This window comes from Colobus angolensis, unplaced genomic scaffold (genome assembly GCF_000951035.1).
Source record: "Colobus angolensis palliatus isolate OR3802 unplaced genomic scaffold, Cang.pa_1.0 Scaffold17, whole genome shotgun sequence".
NCBI lineage: Eukaryota > Metazoa > Chordata > Mammalia > Primates > Cercopithecidae > Colobus > Colobus angolensis.
In genome coordinates, this window is record NW_012114821.1 from 2,915,108 (window position 1) to 2,935,805 (window position 20,698).

The 20,698-nt window shown below is 55.3% G+C and overlaps 1 protein-coding gene across 1 annotated transcript in view; it reads left to right on the top strand.

Annotated features, from left to right (window-relative positions):
* TSNARE1 (t-SNARE domain containing 1) overlaps positions 1-20,698 on the top strand; it is a 161,381-nt gene that overhangs the window by 85,398 nt on the left and 55,285 nt on the right. Inside the window, exon 14 of the mRNA XM_011938228.1 lies at positions 6,009-6,091. Coding sequence (XP_011793618.1) covers positions 6,009-6,091 — 83 coding nt within the window. The remainder of the gene's footprint in view (positions 1-6,008; positions 6,092-20,698) is intronic.

The following is a 20,698-nucleotide window of genomic DNA, read 5'->3' on the forward strand; positions in this document are numbered from 1 at the left end:
ACTTCTGCCCCTGGCCAGCTGTCACAGGCTGGGATGTGCTGAGCGTGTGGAGTGCTTTGTCCACTCCAGGTGCCCACCCAGTCCCAGTGACGGGTTCATTGAGGGGGCACTCATGCCAGCAGTTCAGGGAAGGGAGCAGTCGTGGGGAGGGGGACAAACCAGGGCTGACCCGCCACACGTGGTCAGGGCCCTGGGGAGGCCAGAGGGCACCTGCCGGGTGGACAGGCAGGAGGCCCAGAGAGTGACTGAGACCCAAGGGGCCCAGTACAGTGGATGCAGGCTGCCTATGCTGGGTGCTGACGCGAGGCCTGGCCGCTGTGCACAGATGCAAGGCCTGTGATGACCTGTGACCCCGAACCTGGCTGCTCTCCCCAAGGTCTCTGCCCCCTGCTCAGCCTCTGGTGCCTTTCCAGGGTCCAGCAGCAGCAAAGCTATGTGCCGGCAGAGCTGCAGCCCCGAGCCGGCCACGGTGGCCCTGCTGCCAGGTGCTGGGCCGGGCTCCACGCCCCTGCGGCCAGGGCCCCACTCCCGCACCAAGACACGCAAGCCCAACTTCAGCCCCCAAGAGACGGAGGTGCTGGTGCAGAGGGTGAGGCGCCACTACCCGCTGCTGTTTGGGACACTGCGGGGCACGCCTGCCCGAAAGCACCGCGTGTGGAGCCGCATCCTGCAGGCAGTGAACGCGCTGGGCTACTGCCGTCGCGACCTGTGTGACCTCAAGCACAAGTGGCGGGACCTGCGAGGCGCTGTGCGCAAGAAGCTGGCAGAGGGGGGCCCCGCCCCTGGCCTCATCCTCACGCCTGTGGAGCACATGGTGGCAGAGACGTTTTCTGCCCACGGTCCCCAGGGCGAGGGCCAAGCCACGGAGCCCCTGCCAAGTAAGTGGGCCCTCCCTACAGCCCGCCTCCCCGGGACCACCCTGCCCTGGGGCAAGCAGGGCCGGCAAGTGGGCTGTGAGCTTTCTGCACCAGCTCCCAAGAGGGAGACCCTCTGAGGGAGACCCAGAGGCCCATGGAGATGGCCCACTACCCTCCTGGCCCCTCTCTTCTTTTAGGTGGGGAAACCAAGGGTTGGGGCCAGGGAGGGTTCTGCCTGTCTCTGGAGTGGAAGGGCTGCGGCTCACGCCTGGGGTTCCAGCTCAGGGTCCCCCCGGCATTGCCAAGCATGTGCCGCCAAGGGGCTCAACCATAGGTGCCACCTCAAGCCATGCCCACCGGGTGTCTAGATGGGACGCTGGGGCCTAGTTCCACGTCACTGTTGAGTGGTGAGCGCTACCATGGGGAGGGGTCACAAGGTGGCCACTGGGACCAGTGCCTGGTGGGGGCAGAGATGAGGGCAGAGCTCCCCGATGTGCAGCAGCAGCGGGTGCAGCCCTGGGTGCTCTGGTGCTCTCCGAGGCCCCCATCTGGGCCTCTGCCATTCCCGCCTGATGTCATGTTTGGCCCTGGGTCCCAGCTGGCCTTCCTCTCCACAGGCAGCCCTCCCCTCCCGAATGCAGTCCAGCAGTGGGCACAGCTGTCCTTAGGCAGCCAGGTCTTCCAAACCAGTGGGTCCCAGCAGGGAGAAGGCCCCACTTTCCCGTGCAGGGCAGCAGGGCCCAGCTGGCCCCAGGGTCTGAAGACAGAGGTGTCTGGGAAGAAAGAGGGCTTCCCTCCACTCTCCCCCAGCCGCAGAGCCCCAGGGTATGGCTGCCATGAGAAGGCAAGTTCAGTCAACAGGCAGGAGGAGCCTGTGCCCATATCACCTCCAGCCAGTTGGCCCTTGCCACAACCCCCAGGGAGCAGAAGGTTACCTGTCCGTTCATTGGTCACTGTTGAGGAGTTTGGGCAGAGCCAGGGAGGAGCCTGGGCCCCAGCTTGACTCTCCCCCACCCTATCCCCCACGCTGCGCCTCGCTCTGGCCTGCAGTGGCCTCCCCCTCCTTCTGCAGGCCCTTTCCTCTGGGCCCACATGGAAGTCCCATGTGCGGTGCTATCCAGTGACTCTCAGCCTCTCAGGACACGCTGTGCCCCCTTCTGAGCCCACGGGCCCACTCCAGGGACCACCGGAAGCCAGGCGTTTCTGTCTGGGTGGGCCTTGTCTGCAGCCCGCAGCTGCCCCTGGCTCTGAGGGTGACGCTGGCTCCGAGGGTGATGCTGGCTCTGTGCCTCCTCCTGCCGCCTCCGTGCCTCCTCCCGCCGCACCTCCTCTCCTCCTCAAGACACCGCGCCAGGAGTTCCTTCGCCGTCCTCCGCATATGGTAGCCCCCACTTCAAAGCAGAGCCACGCTGGACTCTCCCCTTCCTGGGAGCTGCTGGAAGGACTTGGGGGACGAAGCCCCGGAAGCAGGACCAGCTCCTTCTTGAGGGCCACAGAGTAGACAGAAGGACTCAGCCTCACTGGACAGGCAGGGGCTGGCCTCAAACGCCCCCACTGGCAGCCATGGCAGAACTTGGAGCTCTGGGGCATCTCAGCTGCTCCTGCTCACAGCGGTGCCTGAGGTTGGGACACCCATGGGCAGAGTGGGCTGGGCTGGTTGGGAGATGCATGTAGACCCAGGGTGCCACCAACCCTGTGGCCAGCCTTGGACAAGGGGCCTGGTCAGTGGGCCTCGTGATGGGGTGGGGCTGGAGGAGGACCTGGATCCTCCTCTCAGGCCTGTGCAGGCCAGGGGTGGCTGCATCCACCCCCAGGGAGGCCACATTGTCTCCTGCAGGGCAGGTTCTTGCAGCCCAGGATTCTGTGGGCAGAGGCAGACCTGGTTCGGGGGTGCTTCATGGCAAGGGTGGACATGTGGTGTGGGGCTAAGAAGGAAGGGCCTGGCAGGGGTAGGACTGGTGTGGCCCAGGTGCTTAGTCCTTTTCTGCAAGTCCCCAGCCCTGGAGGCTGCGGGAACTCAGGTTTGCTCACCCTGTGGTTCCCTGCCCTAGACTGAGGCCCAACCTCGACTTCTGTGACCCCTGATGGATCAGCCACTCCAGGTCCGCTGGCCGCTGGGCTCACCTCCGTCAAGGGAGTCTTTGGTGCCTGTGAGCTGCTCTGAGTGGCCTGCCCTGCTGCTGACAGCAACTGACATGTGTTGAATTCCTGAGCGAGAGAGTGCTTGGGACAGGGTTGGACTTCCCCTCGTGGGTGTTGAGGCAGGGAGAGGGAAGTGGCTGCCAAGTCTGATGCCAGGGTGGGGGCATCCCAGCTGCAGGCCCAGGTGCCCTGAGCCGGCCATGCTTTCCACTCTGCAGCAGCACTGCCCGGGGCTTGGGCAGGGCCAGGCCTGCAGGGCTGATCACAGCTGTGGGGCTGGGGGCAGCGATTTGACACAGTGCATGGGGGTCTTCCACAGGGTTCCCTGTGCCCCGAGGCTGCTGGGCAGGCAGTTTCCTTTGAGGTGTGTGTGCTGCTCTGCAAGCGTCTGGTAAGGGCGGCACCAAAGGCTGCTCTCTGGCCCCTGGAGGCCTGGTCTAGTGCTTCGGTATCCCTTGGACTTTTGGAGCTGGGGGATCTGCAAGGGGCCCCTGTGGAGCTCCCCCTGTGTTGGGAGGGGCAGGCGCCCAGGGCCTGTGGCTCTGCAGGGCTGACCCCACAGACCGGGAGTCTCCCGAGACCTGGCAAAGCCACCGGGCCCAGGGCTGATGGCTGATGAAGTATTGGAGTGTCGCTCAGTACCACAGGGCCCACGCACCGAACCTGTCCTCACCCCACAAGCTGTGCTTGTGCACAGCACCAGGAGCACAGGAGCAGCCTCCCTCCCCTTGTGCATCTCTGCACACCACCCTGGGGCAGGACATGGCGTGCCCACCTGGCAGCCTGGGTGCTGAGGGAGATGTTTGCTGGCTGCAGAGCTAGGCAGTGGCTGTGTGATGTGTCTTGAACATGGGCAGTGCCACGCTGGCTAAGAATGCCCCCGGGACCGCCCTGGGTCTGTGGCCCGCACAGGCAGCCCTGGAGCAGCAGGACGTCAGCCGTGTTCTGAGGGCGGGTCTCCAGGTCACACACTACGATCAGAGTCCCCAGGGCCAGGGCTTGGTGTAGAGCAGGATTGGGCACTGGCTGAGTCCAAGGGTGGGGTCCAGGGCTTGGCTGAGGTTGCCTGTGGTTACGGGGCAGAGAAAGTGTCCAGCCAGGGCACGTGGCCTGTCCAGCACCACCTGTGTTAGCCCAGACCACCATGGCCTTCCTGTCTCTGCTGGCAAATGCTCTCCACCGTTCACATTCACCTCTCAGCGACAGAAGCGAGGCCAGGCTGTTGCCACTGCAGGTGTAAAGTGGATCCTTTGCACGCGAGCAGGGCATTGCCCAGGCCCAGGCTAGTGCCTCCTCCCTGGCAGGCTGGTCCCTCCTGGGTGGCAGTTGTAGGGGGATCTGTCCATCCTCTGGCCCCATCTTCCTTCCCTCTCCTCCTCCATTGGCCGAGAGGGTCGTGACCCTAATGTGGCAGGACATAGAGAGCCGAGTTCATTTAGGGGCTGTCTGCATGTGAGCAAAGGGGTACTCTGCTCCAGGAGCAGCCGAGGCCATCACCCATACCCACCCTCTCCGGGCTTTGGCTCCTTGTGCAGGAGCCTGGCTCTCCCCTCCCTGGCTGGGGCAGGAGCCCTCAGATGCGGTGATCAGGGCGCGTCTGTGAGTGCCTGTGGCTCCACTAGGGCCCTGGGCTGGGGGCAAGGGTGGGGTGGAGCTGGTGACCAAGGGTTCAAGGATTCCTGTAAGGTCTGGGTCGGGGCTTCTGAAGGCAGGGCTCGTGGCTTCTACCTCCTGTCCAGGGAGCTTGCAGAGATGGAGCCACAGTTCTGTGATGAAAGTAGGGAGTCCCTGCTGGGACGGTGGGCAGTGGCCTTGTCTTTCTGAGGACCCTCCTCCCTCAGAACCTGTCCTGCCAGGCCGGAGGTGATGCTGTGCCTGGCAGCAGTCCCTGTGGTTGTAACAGCCCCTCTATCCCAGGCCTTAAGACTCCTAAGGCTCAGTCAGCTCGGGCCCGTGCCCAGGTGGGCATTGCAGGTGCACAGTTTCTTTAGGTGTCCTGCCTCCCAAGCTCTTCTCCAGTTGCCTCATTGGAGGCAGGCCTTGCAGGGAACCTCCCTCCGGGAAGAAGGCTTGCCCGTGCTTGTGTTTGCATCTGGCTCTGTTGCGGACCCAGGCTGCACCTGCAGTCCTGGTGCCCAGGTGGCACGTGTCCTTCCGTTGGGTGGAAGAGAATGCTGAGCACCAGGGGCTGCCCAGGTTGAGCACCTGTGTTCAGGTCCTGCTCCTGCTGGGGGCGATGCCTTCACCACTCGCTGCCATGAGCCCACAGCCAGCCCTGCATTCCTTGTGGGGCAAGGATGGCTTAGGTGCGTGTAGCACCTGGTACTGCCATTTTGCTACTGGCGGGGTGGTGGTGAATCTTCCGGATCCCTGGGGCTGCCCCGGTCCTGGTCTGGTGTCTCCTGTGGGCCCTGCTAATGTGGCTGCCCCGGGCGGCACTGCTGCAGCCACCTAGCCCGGCTTTGCACTGGCTCCTGTGAGCCCCGCACGGTGGTACAACTTTCTGATCAGCTCCCTGTGCTGAGTCAAGGGCCAGTGTGTGTGGCCAACCAGAGCCCTGTGCTTGCAGACCCAGTCTCCATCAGCCCAGTCGCAACTCCACAGACGTTAAGGCAGGGGCTCTGCCCCTTCAGAGAGGGCCGTGGCCACAGTGGAGGGGCCTGCCCAGTCAGGGTCATGACAGAGCAGGACTTGACCCCAGCCCTGACCTCCCCTTGCCACTCCCACCCTTTCCTGGGTGGGCTCTTCCTGCCCTACCCGGTGTGGGCACTGAGGAGTCCCCTTCCCTGGGCCACCTCCAGGTTTCCGTTCTAGTGTCATTGCTGCCCACTGCCTACACCACGCAGAGCCCTCAGGGCATGTCTGGCACCCCAGCACCCATCCCTGCAGCCTCCGCTCCTCTGGAGGCCCTGGGCTCAGGCTCCCCTGGGCTCGCCTTTCGGGGGTGCCCTCAGGGCAGGGGCGGCTGGGCCTCCATCTGTAATTGCCTTCTGTTGTCTTGATTTGCAGATAGTATTGAAGCCAGCCTTGAGGCTGCATCCTCGCATGCGGAGGCAGCCCGCCAGCTCCTGGCTGGAGCCAGCCGGCACCAAGTAAGTCCATGTGAGGGCCACAGTGCCTGGCCGGCCCGGCCTCCGTCCCCTGTCCTCCAACCCTCCCTCTGTCTGTCTGGAGGGGCCCAGGCCCTGTCCTGTGCCTGGGAGAGGCATGCCCACAGGCCTCCTCTGAACCAGTCCACTACCCGTGCCCTGGGGGCTCTGGGAGTGGCGGGGTTGCGGCAGCAGTGATCTGCGTGGTGCCCACAGCAGTCGGCACCGTCTCCTCTCTTGTATGCACCACACCGCCCTCTCCCATGAATCCCGGGTGCAGCCGGGGGGAGGGCCTTTGGGGCCTTCCATCTCTACCTCCCGTGCTGATGCTGGCATGCGGCTCAGTGTCCATCCTGGGGCCGGGGACTGCAGAGGGGACTTTGTGGTTGGGGCATGTCAGGTGGCTCAGAGAGAACAAGAAAGCTCAGGCCTTTATTTTCTTGAAGTGGGACTTGGAGCTGCCTTGAGGACCAGCCACTCACTGGGCTTGTTGCTGACTTGTGGTCACCACAGGAGGACCTGACAGATCAGGCTGGCCGGAGACTGTGGCCCAGCTGAGATGGAGGCCCAGCCACTGTCTTCCCCTCACCGTCTCTGTCCCCATTGTGGCCTGGTGCTCCCCACTGGCCCTGACAGGCAGAGATGACCAGAACCTGTTCCTCAAGGAGTCCCAGGGGCCAGGCAGGCTGGACATTAAGTCCAGCAAGGTGAGGGTGGCGTGGGCCACCATGGGAGCACAGAAGAAGCCCCTGGGCCAGCTGGGGCCGGGAGAGCACATACTCTTGACAGCGCAGCAGGGGCAGTACTGGCAGACGGGATGGTGGAGTGTGTGAGGCCGGGGTCCAGGAGAGCCTGATGAGCTCAGGACATCACAGGCGGGTGTCACGAGAGAGAAGCCACATCCCCAGGACGCCGTGATATCACGGCTGTGCCCGCAGAGGGTCCGCAGTTGCCTCGGGGTGCAAGAGGGAAAGAGGTCCTGACTGGAACCATGCAAGGGCCTGACTGGGTGGAGAATGAGGGGAAAGGTTAGGGCCGCCTTGAGCTTCCCTAACAGGGCCCAGTCCGGGCACCGCCGCCAGGGGAGTGTGTGGTAACGGCAAGGCTGGGCCTACTTCGGTCCCTGTTTCTGTCGGGGGCCATCAGACTCAGGTCGGGCTCACTAAGGGTTGGCCCTTGGTGACAGCTGGTGAACGCCAGGCTGGGAGACAAGACCTGGAGAAGCTGTGCCAAGGATGATATCAGAGATGGTATCAGAGACAGGGCTGGGGCTGGGTCTCCTGGCGCCAGCTCTGGGCTGTTTGGCCTTGGCCCTTGGCCCGCCACCTCTAGCCGTTGAGGGCAGCTAGGCCCAGGGGCCTCCAGGAGGCAGAAGGTGGAGGCTCTGGTGATGGGCTAGGTGGACTCGCCAGAAACTCGGGGCCACACCACGCAGAGGGCGTCGTTTCAAGAGGAAAGCAGCCAACCAGCAAGATGATCCCTCCTGAGCACCCTGGGACCACCTGGTCAGAAGCAGCGCTGATGCCTGGGACGGCAGGAGGACGATGGGACAGTGAGGAAGAGGAGGAGGAGGAGGAGAAGGAGGAGGAGGAAAGGAGGGCGGTGGCAACTGGACCAGCCACCTGTGCCATGGACACCCTGCTGCATTCCCAGTGAGCCTGTGGGCTTGGTCCTGGCAGAGCAGGCACCCTCCACACTGCAGAGGAGGTGGGCAGGGCTCAGGCCCAGGAGGCGGCCGTGAAGTCACCCCTGTGTAGACTGTCCTGCTCCTGCCCCCAAGGGGACTCACCAGGGAGTGTCAGGGAGGGACGAGGTGTCTGTGAAGTCGCCTCTGCATAGAGTGTCCTGCTCCCACCTGCAAGGGGCCCTCCCCACGGTATGTCAGGGAGGGACATTTGTTCACCCGTTCTCCACACCCAGGGAACTGGAAGGGTCAGAGATCCCAAACCTAGAGGCTGTGAAGCCAGGCCTTTAATTTGCAGACTGGGAATCTGAGGCCTGCAGAAGAGACGCTGTTTTCTAGGGTCGCACAGCTACTGAGACCAAGCAGAGCTGGCCTTGGAGCCCACGTCTGCTGTGTCATGTTCAGGCCTCTCCGTGTTGCCCTAGGGAAGCTTGACCCTCTTGTCTTCCTGGGGGCATTCACTTTGGTGGATGGGTGCCTGATGGACAAGGGCATGGCCAGACGGATGATTGGAAGAATGGATGCGTGTGTGGATGGATGGAAGGAGGAAGGTGTAGACGGGTGGGTGGACGGAAGGAGGAAGGTGTAGATGGGAGGGTGGATGGATGGAAGGAGGAAGGTGTAGACGGGTGGGTGGATGGAAGGAGGAAGGTGTAGACGGGCGGGTGGATAGGTGGATGGAAGAAGGAAGGTGTAGACGGGCGGGTGGATAAGTGGATGGAAGGAGGAAGGTATACATGGGCGGGTGGCTGGGTGGAAGGACGAAGGTGTAGACGGGCGGGTGAATGGATGGAAAGAGGAAGGTGTAGACGGACGAGTGACTGGGTGGATGGAAGGAGGAAGGTATAGATGGGTCAGTGGCTGGGTGGAAGGAGGAAGGTGTGATGGACAGGTGGATGGGTAGATGGAAGGAGGAAGGTGTAGGTGGGTGGGTGGATGGAAGGAGGAAGGTGTAGACGGGCAGGTGGATAGGTGGATGGAGGAGGAAGTTGTAGATGGGCGGGTGGATAAGTGGATGGAAGGAGGAAGGTGTAGACGGGCGGGTGGATAAGTGGATGGAAGGAGGAAGGTGTACATGGGCGGGTGGCTGGGTGGAAGGAGGAAGGTGTAGACGGGCGGGTGAATGGATGGAAAGAGGAAGGTGTAGACGGGCGAGAGACTGGGTGGATGGAAGGAGGAAGGTATAGATGGGTTGGTGGCTGGGTGGAAGGAGGAAGGTGTAGACGGGCAGGTGGATGGGTAGATGGAAGGAGGAAGGTGTAGATGGGAGGGTGGATGGGTGGATGGAAGGAGGAAGGTGTAGACGGGCAGGTGGATAGGTGGATGGAGGAGGAAGGTGTAGACGGGCGGGTGGATAAGTGGATGGAAGGAGGAAGGTGTAGAGGTGTAGACGGGCGGGTGGATAAGTGGATGGAAGGAGGAAGGTGTAGAGGTGTAGACGGGCGGGTGGATAAGTGGATGGAAGGAGGAAGGTATACATGGGCAAGTGACTGGGTGGAAGGAGGAAGGTGTAGACAGGCGAGTGGCTGGGTGGATGGAAGGCGGAAGGTGTAGATGGGCAGGTGGATGGGTAGATGGAGGAAGGTGTAGATGGGCAGGTGGCTGGGTGGATGGACAGACAGCGTGGATAAATGGGTGAGTAGACGGATGGGTGGATGAATAGAAGGAAGAGGAGGTTGGAGGGGGATGGCTGGACAGTGATGAACAGACAGGTGGACAGATAGATGAGTGGACAAGGCAGGCACGTCCGTGTGGAGGAACAGACACGTGGGTAGCAGGATGGCGGGTAGACCAGAGGGCAGGCGGACGAGCGGACGGAGCACAGGGGAGTCGGTGGGAGGATGCATACAAGTGGTGCTGTGGTGGGTGGGCATGCAGGCTTTGCACTTGGACAGGCTGTGGCTTCAGTCCCAGCACTACTAGAGTAAATGTGCCCACATCTCTGGGTCTGTTTCCTCATCTCTCAAACAACGGGTGCAACTCCCACTGCAGATGGAGCATCATGAGACCCAAACAGCTCCGGGTGCAGAGGCCTCACATGGGCACTGTCCCTGCACCGTGCTCACCCCCCAGATCACTGGGTTTTGGACATGCAGGCTGACATCTCCCTGTCTCCCTCTGTTAGCCGATGAGGAGGATGAGACCCCCAGCTGCTTGTGGCTGCCCCTGCGGACCCTGGAAGGGCCCAGCCCACCTGAACCTGACTCCCTGGACTTACGAGGAGTCTTCCATGCACCCCCCTCCTCACCCTCCCCACCCGCTTCCCCAGCCTCCACCCCACCAGCAGCCACACTCATGGGGTCCTTCCAGCCTTCCCTGCCTTCTTCGGCGCCAGCACCTCCCTTGCCCTCCAGGAGGACCCCAGTGGCAGCATCTGAAACGTCCGCGTTTGAGCAGCGACTGCTGGACTCCCACCGGCGGCAGGGTGCCCTGCTCTCCTCCTGGGCCCAGCAGCAGAGCACACTCATGGCCCAGCAGAACCTGCTGCTGCAGCAGCTGGCTGAGCAGAGCCAGCGTCTGGCCGATGGTGTGGAGGCCCTCAACCGGACCCTCGAGAGGCTGGTGGAAGCACGCCCCGCCAGAGAAGCCTCACCCTTACTCCGGGACGCTGGTCCTGCCAGTGGAGTGGCCCAGGGGCCTGCTGGAGGCTCCCAGGACAGCCCCCAGGGTGCCCACTCGGGGCTTGAGGTCTTCTCAGGGATGATCTTGAAGGTGGAGGAGGAGATATAGGGCTGGTCAGGGGTGCTAGCAGAGCCAGAGGGCAGGAGCAGGGCCTCCAGTCTTTCCCCTGCTGAGTCCAGGCAGGGGAGAGGTGGCAGTAACTGGGTCTCCAGGGCGCCGGGACAGCTCGAGTCCAGGAGACCAGAAGGATGAGAGGATGTGGGCTGTGTACCTGTGGTGCTGCGTCCTTGCCATTGCCTGTGGTGACCTGCAGGGAAAAGTCTGCAGAGAGCTGACCTGTGAGGTTCAGTGGACCAGGTCTACTCAGGGATGATGCTGTTGGAGGCTCCAACCCCGTGTGGCAGTGGCTGTGAAGTCTCCAGGCAGCTGGAGGCAGGGGAGATGGGGAAGATGCACTTCGGGGCGCCCTGCTCACCGGAGCTCTGGAAAGGGTGGCTCGGCCAGGCCCTGAAAAGGTCCCGAGTGTGATCTGGCGTGACTCCTGAAAGCGCCTGTCCCCTTCATGGGCATGTACACTCGGAGGGCAGGGCTCCTGTGTCCTACCTGATTGTGGCCCAGGGGAACCATGTCCCATGAGCCTGGAATAATTTCTCTCCAATTTTCTATGTTGTTATAAATACATAAAGCTATATATATATATATGCCCATATATTACTTGGTACTGTTTGGGGCTGGGATGACATTTTGTACTTGTAGATTTTTCTTGCAAAAAGCATTTTTTTACATAAGCATGAAATAACAAAGCAGCGGCAGTGCGGCTGCGGAGGAGTACATGAGTTGGAGCCTGCTCCCCGGGCCTGGTGGGCCCCGCTGCTTTCAGCCTCGCTGCAGGGGTCCGGGCACATCCCTGCATCTTCAGATCCTCTCCCTCCATTACTTCCTTTGACTCTTGGGAGATCCCTCGGTGGGGCTACCCCATCTCCAATGCCTGCACAGCAGGGCACAGTCTGCAGCCCCTCAGCCTGGGCAGCTGTTGGGAGTGAGCAGGAGCGGGAGGCGGGACCAGCCTGGGCCTTGACTGGTCTGGGGCCTCCAGCCGCGTCCTCTGCGGCCCCTGCCTGGCGCCCAGGGCCCAAAGCGTGTCCCAGGAGCAAGATGCTGGCTGACTGGCCTGAGTGGGAAGGATGCTGGTCCCAGCAGCTTCTGGGGGAAGCTCTGGCACAGCCGAGAGTCAAGACTGCAGCGTCCCTGAGAGCAGGGAGAGGGGCCTTTTCCTCGTTTTGCATTTTTCCATGGAGCCAGCAGTGTGTCAGTAACTCTTGTCTATGAAAGAACCTGAGGTGTAGCCACATGTCCAGCTGCCTTCCGCGCACACCTGACCTCCCTCCAGGCTACCCCCTCTGTAGGTGCACATGGTTCTGCTGTTGGTTCTAGGCGGGGCCTCCACTCTGATGGTTCCACCTCGGGAAAGCTCTTTCCATCCTGCAAAACCAGCTGACCTCAGTCCCACCACCTCCAAGAAGCCTCTGTAGATCTTCATTCTGGGTTCTTGTCCACTAAAGATACCCACCATGGGCTGGGCACAGCGGCTCATGCCTGTAATCACAGCACTTTGGGAGGCTGAGGCAGGAAGATCGCTTGAGGCTGGGAGTCCGAGACCAGCCTGGGCAACAGCAAAACCTTGCTTCTACAAAAAATAAAATTCAATAAATAAAGATACCCAGCACGGCTAACAGTGGCCTCGTATGGTCATGTGTATTTTCTGTCTTGCATTACAGTCTTAGCCTGGATACAGCCTCTACTCTGGTCTTAGCTGAGCCCCAACCTTCACCCCACACCATGTCCTGACTGCAGTTGCATGTTGAGCCTTGACTCTGGTCACACACTGAGCCCTGATCCTGGTCCTACACTATGTCCTGACCCCAGTTACACATGGAGCATTGGTCCTGGTCACTGACTTAGCCCTGATCCTGGTGACAGACTTGGCCCTGATTCTGATCACACACTGAGCCTGATCCTAGTTATACGCTAAGCTCTGGCCCCAGCCCTGACCATGGTCAGTCCAGGCATCTTCTGGGAGTATCCTCTTGGCTGAGCCCTTACTGAGTGCTGAGGATACAGAAGCAACCAAGTCAGACTTGGGGCCTCTCCTTTTTGAGCTTAGCATGTGCTACAGAAAACATACACTAAGCAAGTCAATACATATTTGATGAAAGTTATTTTGTATATCAGTTAAAAATCGATGTAACTGCATTTGGTAGGAAACAGAGAATAGTGTGTCTTAGAGTGGATAGGCGTCATGGCTCCTGTGTCACGGACATCGGTGACCTGGAGCTGGCAAGGCAGGGCCACAGTCCTCAGAGGTCCAGGTGTCTTTCTGCTCCCTTCTCTGCCATGGCCCTCATGGCCCAGGATGGCTGCAGAACTGCCCCCCGTCACACTCGTGTTCCAGGTAGCAGGGTGTAGGGAAGGAATGGAGGAAGTCACACACTCTCCCTTGAAGGAGATCTCTGCCTGCATCTCAGCCCACTGACTGGGAGTTAGATGCCCACATTTCGTTGCCTTAGAAGCTGGAAAACACAGCTTCAGCCCCAAGTGGGGATTTTGTTACTAAAACGGAAGGGACTGGATGCTGGGGGATGGAATGCAAGAAGCACAGCCCCTGAGGTGAGCAGTGTGGGACTGGATGCTTGGCGTGCAATCGGCCAGGCTGGGGCATTGAAAGCTGGGATTGCACAGTCTAGAGTGTCAGCGGCTTCCCTGCAGGATGGACAGCAGAGGCCTCCAAGGTGATTTGGCAGTAATCACTGCAGCCAGGGAGGGGCAGGGAGAGCCGGCTCCACCTCTGCTTTGTGGCTGAGGAGCAAGGACTCGAGAATTCAGGGGCAGAATGGGCAAGTCCTGGTCCATGTGTCTCCACAGTGCACGCGTGCCCTTTGCACTCTAGGACAGTTTCCTAAGAGCCGCTCAGATGCCGAGAGGCCAGGCAGGAGCGTGGCCAGGACAGCAGATGGCTGTCCGGAAGGCTCCATCACCCAGCGGGGGTACGGAATGGCAGGCGGCATGCAGGGAGGGCAGAGGCCACGCCTGGTCTTGAGGGCAAGCGTGTTTCTGGATGAAAAGAGAACCAGGAGGAGTGTCACCCTCAGACCTGGGCCTGGAAACCCCTTCTCTTGGATGTGGGCCAGGGGTGGCCTGAGGTTTGCCAGGAAGGAGACTGTGGTCTTGGCTTCAATGGGAGCCCGTCAGGATCGGAGCTTTTGAGGATGGAATGCTCTTAGCAAGCGTGTGAGACAGAGGCAGCCCGGAAGACCTTGAGGTTGCCGACCTGTCTCAGATGGGATTTCAGCGGGATTCACACCCACACTGCTCACCTCAGGGTCTGTGCTGCTTGCATTCCATCCCCCAGGCAACCCAAATGTTTACCAGGAGAGATTAGGAGGATGGTGAGTCTGATGAGAAATGGGATGTGGCATTCTGTGGCAGAGCTTGCCTGCAGGGTCTTCTGAGGCATGTTTTAGAAAAGAGGCTGGAGGAGTGGCAGGGATGGTTCCCATCAGAGCTAGAGAGCCCGGGTCCGCTCACTAGGTCCCCCATTTTACAGACAGACTGAAAGCCCATGGTGGTGGTGGAGGGGTGGTGTTGAAGCTGCAGGGTCATGTCCAGGTTCACAGAGAGTGCTAGAGGCAGGCCTTGAACCAGGTGTCTGGATTCCAAGTTCATGCCCCTTCCCTACGCGATGCTGCGTTCCAGGTGAGTGAGGATGGTTTTCGGGTGCCTCATCCATCTGGTTCAAATGAGCACGGCCAGCTTGCCCGCCCTGGAGGATCTCAGGAAACGAGGAAGGTTCTGCAGATCTGCTCCTGAGGAATGGTGGATTGGACAATGGAAGGGCTGTTCCATGATACAACAACTTAACTTGGAAAAAGCCAGGGTCTTAGATGTTTTGCTGGCTTAAGGGATGAGCCGATAGCCAAGGTCTTGCCCCTCACTCCGTCTCTCCTCCCCAGCCTAACATGCCAGCGTGGGAAGCTAAGGAAAGGCAGGCTCGCCCAGAGCCCAAATAAGCACCAGGTCTACCTGTGGATCCTGGATCCAAGCAGAAGGTTCTGAAGAAAAGATACCCTAGTCAGGCCTTTGGGATACCCACATAAGAAGAAGAATCTTTTGGGCCTCCAGTTGGAAATCTGGAGGCACTTAGGCACTAAGTGCCCCACAGCACTTAGTCTGTAATGGGGCAAGGCGTTGAGGGAAAAAACAGGAGGAAGAACCAACAAGAGCAAAAATATCAAGTTTAGACCCCAAAAGACTTCAGCTGTTGGAATTAATCAGACACAGTATGATTTCTGTGAAATAGTTTTTAAAATAAAAAGATGAAATCACAAAAATGAGCAATAAGATTCTAAAAAGTGGCTAGGCCAATCTGTGAGAGATCAGTATAGCTTTTAGAAATGTAGAACTTTGTGGATGGGTTAAGCAACATAGTCGACATAGATGAAGTTAATAGCAAACTTGAAGATTTCTAAAGAAATAATAACATGGCAAAGAGAGGTAAGATAATAGAAACTATGACAGATGAAGAGATGGGGATAATAGAACCAGAGATGCAGCATACGTCATCTTGGAGTCCCAGAAGAGGAGGATCAGTGAAATGGAGGAAAGCAATGTGTGAAGAGGTTGTTGATGTGACCTGTGATTCCATGGACACAGGAAGCACCAGCATACTGAATACATAAATGAAATACCTTCCTGGACACATCATGGATGAACTGCGGAACAGCACAAAGAAAGGGAAAGCCTTGAGCAATTCGAAAGAAGAGAGAAGTGATGACAATTTTGCTGACATTTCGTGTTACCTTGGCAACAGAAGAAGCCAGAAAATGGTAGTATCTACAAAGTATTGAGAGAAAGTCAGTGTCAACTTAGAATTCTGCAACCGACAAGGCCACAAGGCTGCCTTTCAAGAACAAAGGCAAAATGCAGACATTCTATCCAAATAAAAACTGCAAGGACTTCAAGGTGAAGGACTGGAATCCCAGAAAGAGTATCTGTAATGCAAGGAGAATAGTGAACCAAGAAATTGATAAATATGTAAGTAAATCCAAATACTCATTAAGGTTTTAAAAAGTACATAATTACTAGAATGTCTAATTTGTGGAATTGAATTTTTTACAAAGGATGGAACTACTGGACAATGATAGTATCTTAAATGTGAAGAATTGTTCAAATATTCTGAGCTCCTTATATTATTTGCAGGGAAGTTAAATACTGATTAATTTTAGCCTGTGCTAATAACTGTACATCATAAAAAAGCTCAAGGATTCCTTCATCAAAATTGAAAACTTCTGCTCTGCAAGAGAGCCTGTTAAAGGAATGAAAAGAGAAGCCAGTGACTAGTAGAATGTATTTGCAAATCACATATCTGATGAAGGATGTATCCAGAATATATAAAAAGCTGTCTAATGTCAACAGAAAGAAAACAATGCAATCAGAAAGTGCACAACAATTTGATCCAACACTCACCAAAGTAGATATACGGGTAGCAAGTAAGCTGATGAAACGATGCCCCACAGCAGTAGCCATGAGGAAGATGCACATTAAGCCCACACCGCGATACCACTGCCTGCCGCTAAAGTGACTAAGAGGTACGGGGATACAGAGAAATGGCTCACTTGTGCACTGCTGATGGGGATGTCCAATGTTACAGCCACTCTGAAAAACAGTTTTGTAGTTTCTTAAAAATGTAAACATAACACTATACAACCCAACAGTTTCACTCCTGGTCACTTATCCTAGAGAAATAAAAACTCATGTTCACACAAACACTTGCACACAAATGTTCATCGTGTCTTTATCTGCAGTAGCCCCACAGTGGAAAAGCCCTGCTGTGCCCCTCGGTAGGTGAGCAGGTGAACAGACTGCCACAGCCACACAGTGGAGCTCTACCCAGGAACAAAAGGAACCCACTCGGAAATGCCAGGAACTCAGATGGTTCTTAAGGGCCTTGTGCTTAGTGAAAAAGCCAGTCTCGAAAAGGCCATGCTTTGGGACTCCATTTCTGTAACATTCTCAAAAGGGTGAGACTACAGGGGTGGAGGGCAGAGTGGTGGCTGGTTGTCAAGGGTTAGGGAAGTGGAGTGGGGTGGGATGCAGCTGTAAAAGGCTGCAGGAGAGCCTTGTGGTGATGGGACAGTTTTGTATTTTGAACATGGTGCTGGTGACCATATCCAGATTCATATCACGTATGAATCTACATATGTGATAAAATTTCATAGAACTATACACACACAAAAACCGAGTAGAAAGTAAATAAGAAACTTAAGGCTAAGGTAACCTAAAAGAAGAGTATTAGAGTATATAACTTCCAAATCAGTAAAAATGGAATAAGAATACAATTAAAGAAAAACCTATGTTGAATAGAAAGGAGAAGGGAAAAAAAGCAACAAAAAGAAAAGGAGAAGCAGATAATACAGAAGAAAAATGCAGGACAAGGTGAGAATACAAACATTTGGAATTGTCCAGTGAGCAAAATAAATGCAGACAGATTAAAGGGGCTCATCAGAGTTAAGGACTGTCAAGTTGTAGGAAAAAATAACACCTCTGCTATTGACAAGAGAGACACTCCAACATAAGGCCATGGGGCATTGGAAGGAAAGGTGTGAAGATTTGCCAATCAAAAGCAATGCAAAAGAGAGCCTAAGTAGTAATGTTAATTTTAGACAAATGGACTTTAAGACAAAAAGTGTTTATTAAGGATATACTGGAGTCACTCCAGAATAGGCTCAGCTCATCAGGAGGATGAAAAATCCTAAACCCTTATACACTTAGTAAAATACATAAAGCAAAAGTGGGTAGAATTACAGAAGGAAATCAATGAATCTGTCAGGACAGTGGAAGGTTTCAGCACATCGTTTTAGAGATTGATGGGGAGCGTCAGCAGGAAACCTAAAAATTTGACCACCAACGCTGAGCTGCACGGATACTTACACAACCCTCTTCTACACAAATAGGGGGCACTCATTTTCTCAGGTACAACCAGAATGTTTCCAGATTTTGACCATGGACTAGGTCATAAAGTAAGAGTCAAAACATTTCAAAGGATCAGTAATGCACAGAACACTTCAATTATTAGAAAATGTGGTTAGAAAAATGCAGTCATTAGATATTGGTGGCAAAAAATAAAAAGGTCATTGTATGTTTGGAAATTTTAAAACAGTTCTACATAACTCGAGGCCAAAGAAGAAATCATTAAGGGATATGTAAATTAATAGCTAGGTACAAAGACATGATTGGATAATAATGAAAATACTGCATATCAAAATTTGTGGGATACTTCAGTGAAACTTAGTAGACTTCAATGCTTATACTACCAAAGAAAGCTGAAAATTAAAATAGACATTAAAAAGACTTTTTTTTAAGTAAAGGAACAACAGAATGAACCCAAAGAAATAGAAGGAAGAACCTTGTAAAGACAGGAGCAGAGTTAACTTTAACTTTTGTTAAAGTTTTAATGGAAGACTCTACAAAGTCCAAAGCCAGTTCTTAGGAAAAACCATTCAAATAGATGAACCACTAGCAACAGCAGTCCAGAAGAGAAAGAGCAGACATTTCAAAATAACAAGAGGAGTCCATGAATCATCTTATGCCAACACATGGGGAAACTCAGCTAAAAAATAGACAGATTCCTAGAAAAGTCCAATTTGCCAACATCAACTCAAGACTAAATAGCCTCAGTCACTCTTTAAAGAAATTGAATCAGTAGGAAAAATTCTTTCCATGGTGAAGACACTAAACCCAGATGGTTTTTAAAGCATGTTCTACTGAATTTTCAAGGAAGAAATCCAGCCTTATACAAACCTTTTAAGGAAAAAGACAAAGAGGGAAATTCCTAAATGCATAGTATGAGGAACAAGCATATGAGAAGGGGATGTTAGAGTCCAGTCCACCCCTTGAACTAAACGGTGGTGATTCCAAAGAAAACACTAGCAAACTACAACCAGAAGTGTTTAGAGATACAGCATCCTTACCAGGTTGGATTTATGCTGGAAGTGGATTTAACACTGCTTATTTATTCATTTAATCAATAGAAAACCTATAAATAGAATTCACCCCACTGGAACAGAAGAAATAAGAAAAAGCATGTGATTGCCATTTCTAGACATCCTGAGAAAGTATTTGTTACAGTTGAATACCCATTCATATTTTGAAAACTTATCAAAATAAAAAGACAAGAATTTTCTTAACTGACCAGGATTATCTACCAAAACCTCAACAGCAAACATTCATGGTGAAACATGAGGTGCCCTCCTTTAAAAACAGAGAAAGTCGAGGTGCTAGCTGGCTCAGTTAGAAAGGAAATGCAGTCATAGATAAAGACTGGAAAAGAGGAAACACAACTGTCTTTAGTCATAAAGAGAACTCCTGGACAAATTAGTAGAATTTATAAGAGAGTTTGTGAAGTGGCTTGTCTAAAGTCCACATGTTATTACAATCAAATGCATTTCCATACATAGTCAATAAATGTGTTAGTCCATTCTTGCTTTGCTGTAAAGAAATACCCGAGACTGGGTAATTTCTAAAGCAAAGAGGTATGATTGGCTCACGGTTCTGCAGGCTGAACAGGAAGCATAGCGGCTTCTGCTTCTGGGGAGACCTCAGGAAACTTACAATCATGGTGGAAGACGAAGGGGAAGTGAGCATGTCTTACATGCCTGGAGCAAGAGAGACTGGATTAACTCAGAAGCCTAAACTCTTTAGCCACCATCTGACCCAGTCACACTTTTAAACAACCAGGTCTTGTGAGAACTCACTATCGCCATGACAGCACTAGGCAGATGGCATTAAACCATGAGAAACCGCCCCCATGATCCAGGCACCTCCCACCAGACCGCCAACACTGGAGATGACAGTTCGACATGGGATTTGGGCAGGCACACACATCCAAACCATAGTAATAAGTAAGCTGCATTTAAAAACATACCATTTACAATACCAACAAAATAACCATGTGTAAAATAACAAAATATGAGGGCAGTATTTGTGGAGAAAATTATAAAGCTTAATTACAAGACATTTAAAAAATTCTAAATAAATGGACACACACACCATGTTCATGGATAAGAAGAGTTGGTCTTGTAAAGCTGCCAATTCCCAAATCTATAGGCCCAATGCAATTCCAATCAAAATTCTGATTGTGTTTTTCAAGGAGTTTGGCAAGCTGATTATAGTTTGTGAGCAAATGAAGGCCCGCAAATGGCCATGCCACCTGGAACAAGAAGGGCGAGGTAGAGAGACTGCTTTCCCGCCATGGAGTCACTGCAGGCCTGAAGGGGACTTGAGTGCCTGGCTGGAGGGCTGGGCCTTGTCACGTTATTTACTACGAGCAGGTGGGCGTGAGCAGCTTCATGAGCCTGTGAGAGGGACGCCAGGCAGGAGTTGATGGGGCTGGGAGCAGGCTGGCTCTGCCGTGGGATGGAAGGAGTGGCTATCGGGGAGATGCCCTGGGCACCTGTGGCCGGCAGGACTCTCCCGGGCATCAGCCCTGCTGCCCAGGTTGGATTTGGCTAGAATCCGGCACCGTGACCTGTGCCCCAAGGGCAGGTCTGAAGGACAGAGTCACAGCATGTTGGAGGAGGCTCTGCTGGGTACAACGAGGGCAGCCTCAGATTCCTCTGTACCCGTGACCTATCTTGTCGGAGCTCATAGTTTGGCAGGAAGGCCAGGAAAACGCAATCATTAAAGGAGCATAATGATAACCCCCTGCACCCCCACCCCGGGGCTATGGCCAGGACGAGGGGCGAGGAGAATTGCCGCCTTCACAGATCTTTCCTCCGCCAGGAACATCCTGGGGCTCACCTGGGTCAGTGCATTGAGGTGTCACAGCGCCTGTGCAGTGGGAGCTGCTACAATCCTCAAGTAACTACAGAAAGCAGGGAGTGCCAGCATCCCGGCATGTGCTGAGTTCCCAGTAGGTGTTCACCACTCTCCCTCCCTCCCTCCTCCCTCTCGCCTCCATCCCTCCTCCCTCTATCCTCTCTCTCTCCTTCCCTCTCTCCTCCCTCTGTCCTTCCCTCCCCCTCCCTCCCTCCTCCCTCTCTCCTTTCCTCCCTCCTCCCTCTCTCCTTCTCTCCGTCCTCCCTCTCCCCTCCCTTCCTCTCTCCTTCCTCCCTCATCTTTCCCTCTCTCCTCCCTCCGTCCTACCTCTCTCCTCCTTCCCTCCCTCCTCCCTCTCTTTTCTCTCCTTCCCTTCCTCCCTCCTCCCTCCTGCTTCCCTCCTTCCTTCCTCCCTCCTTTCTCTCCTCCCT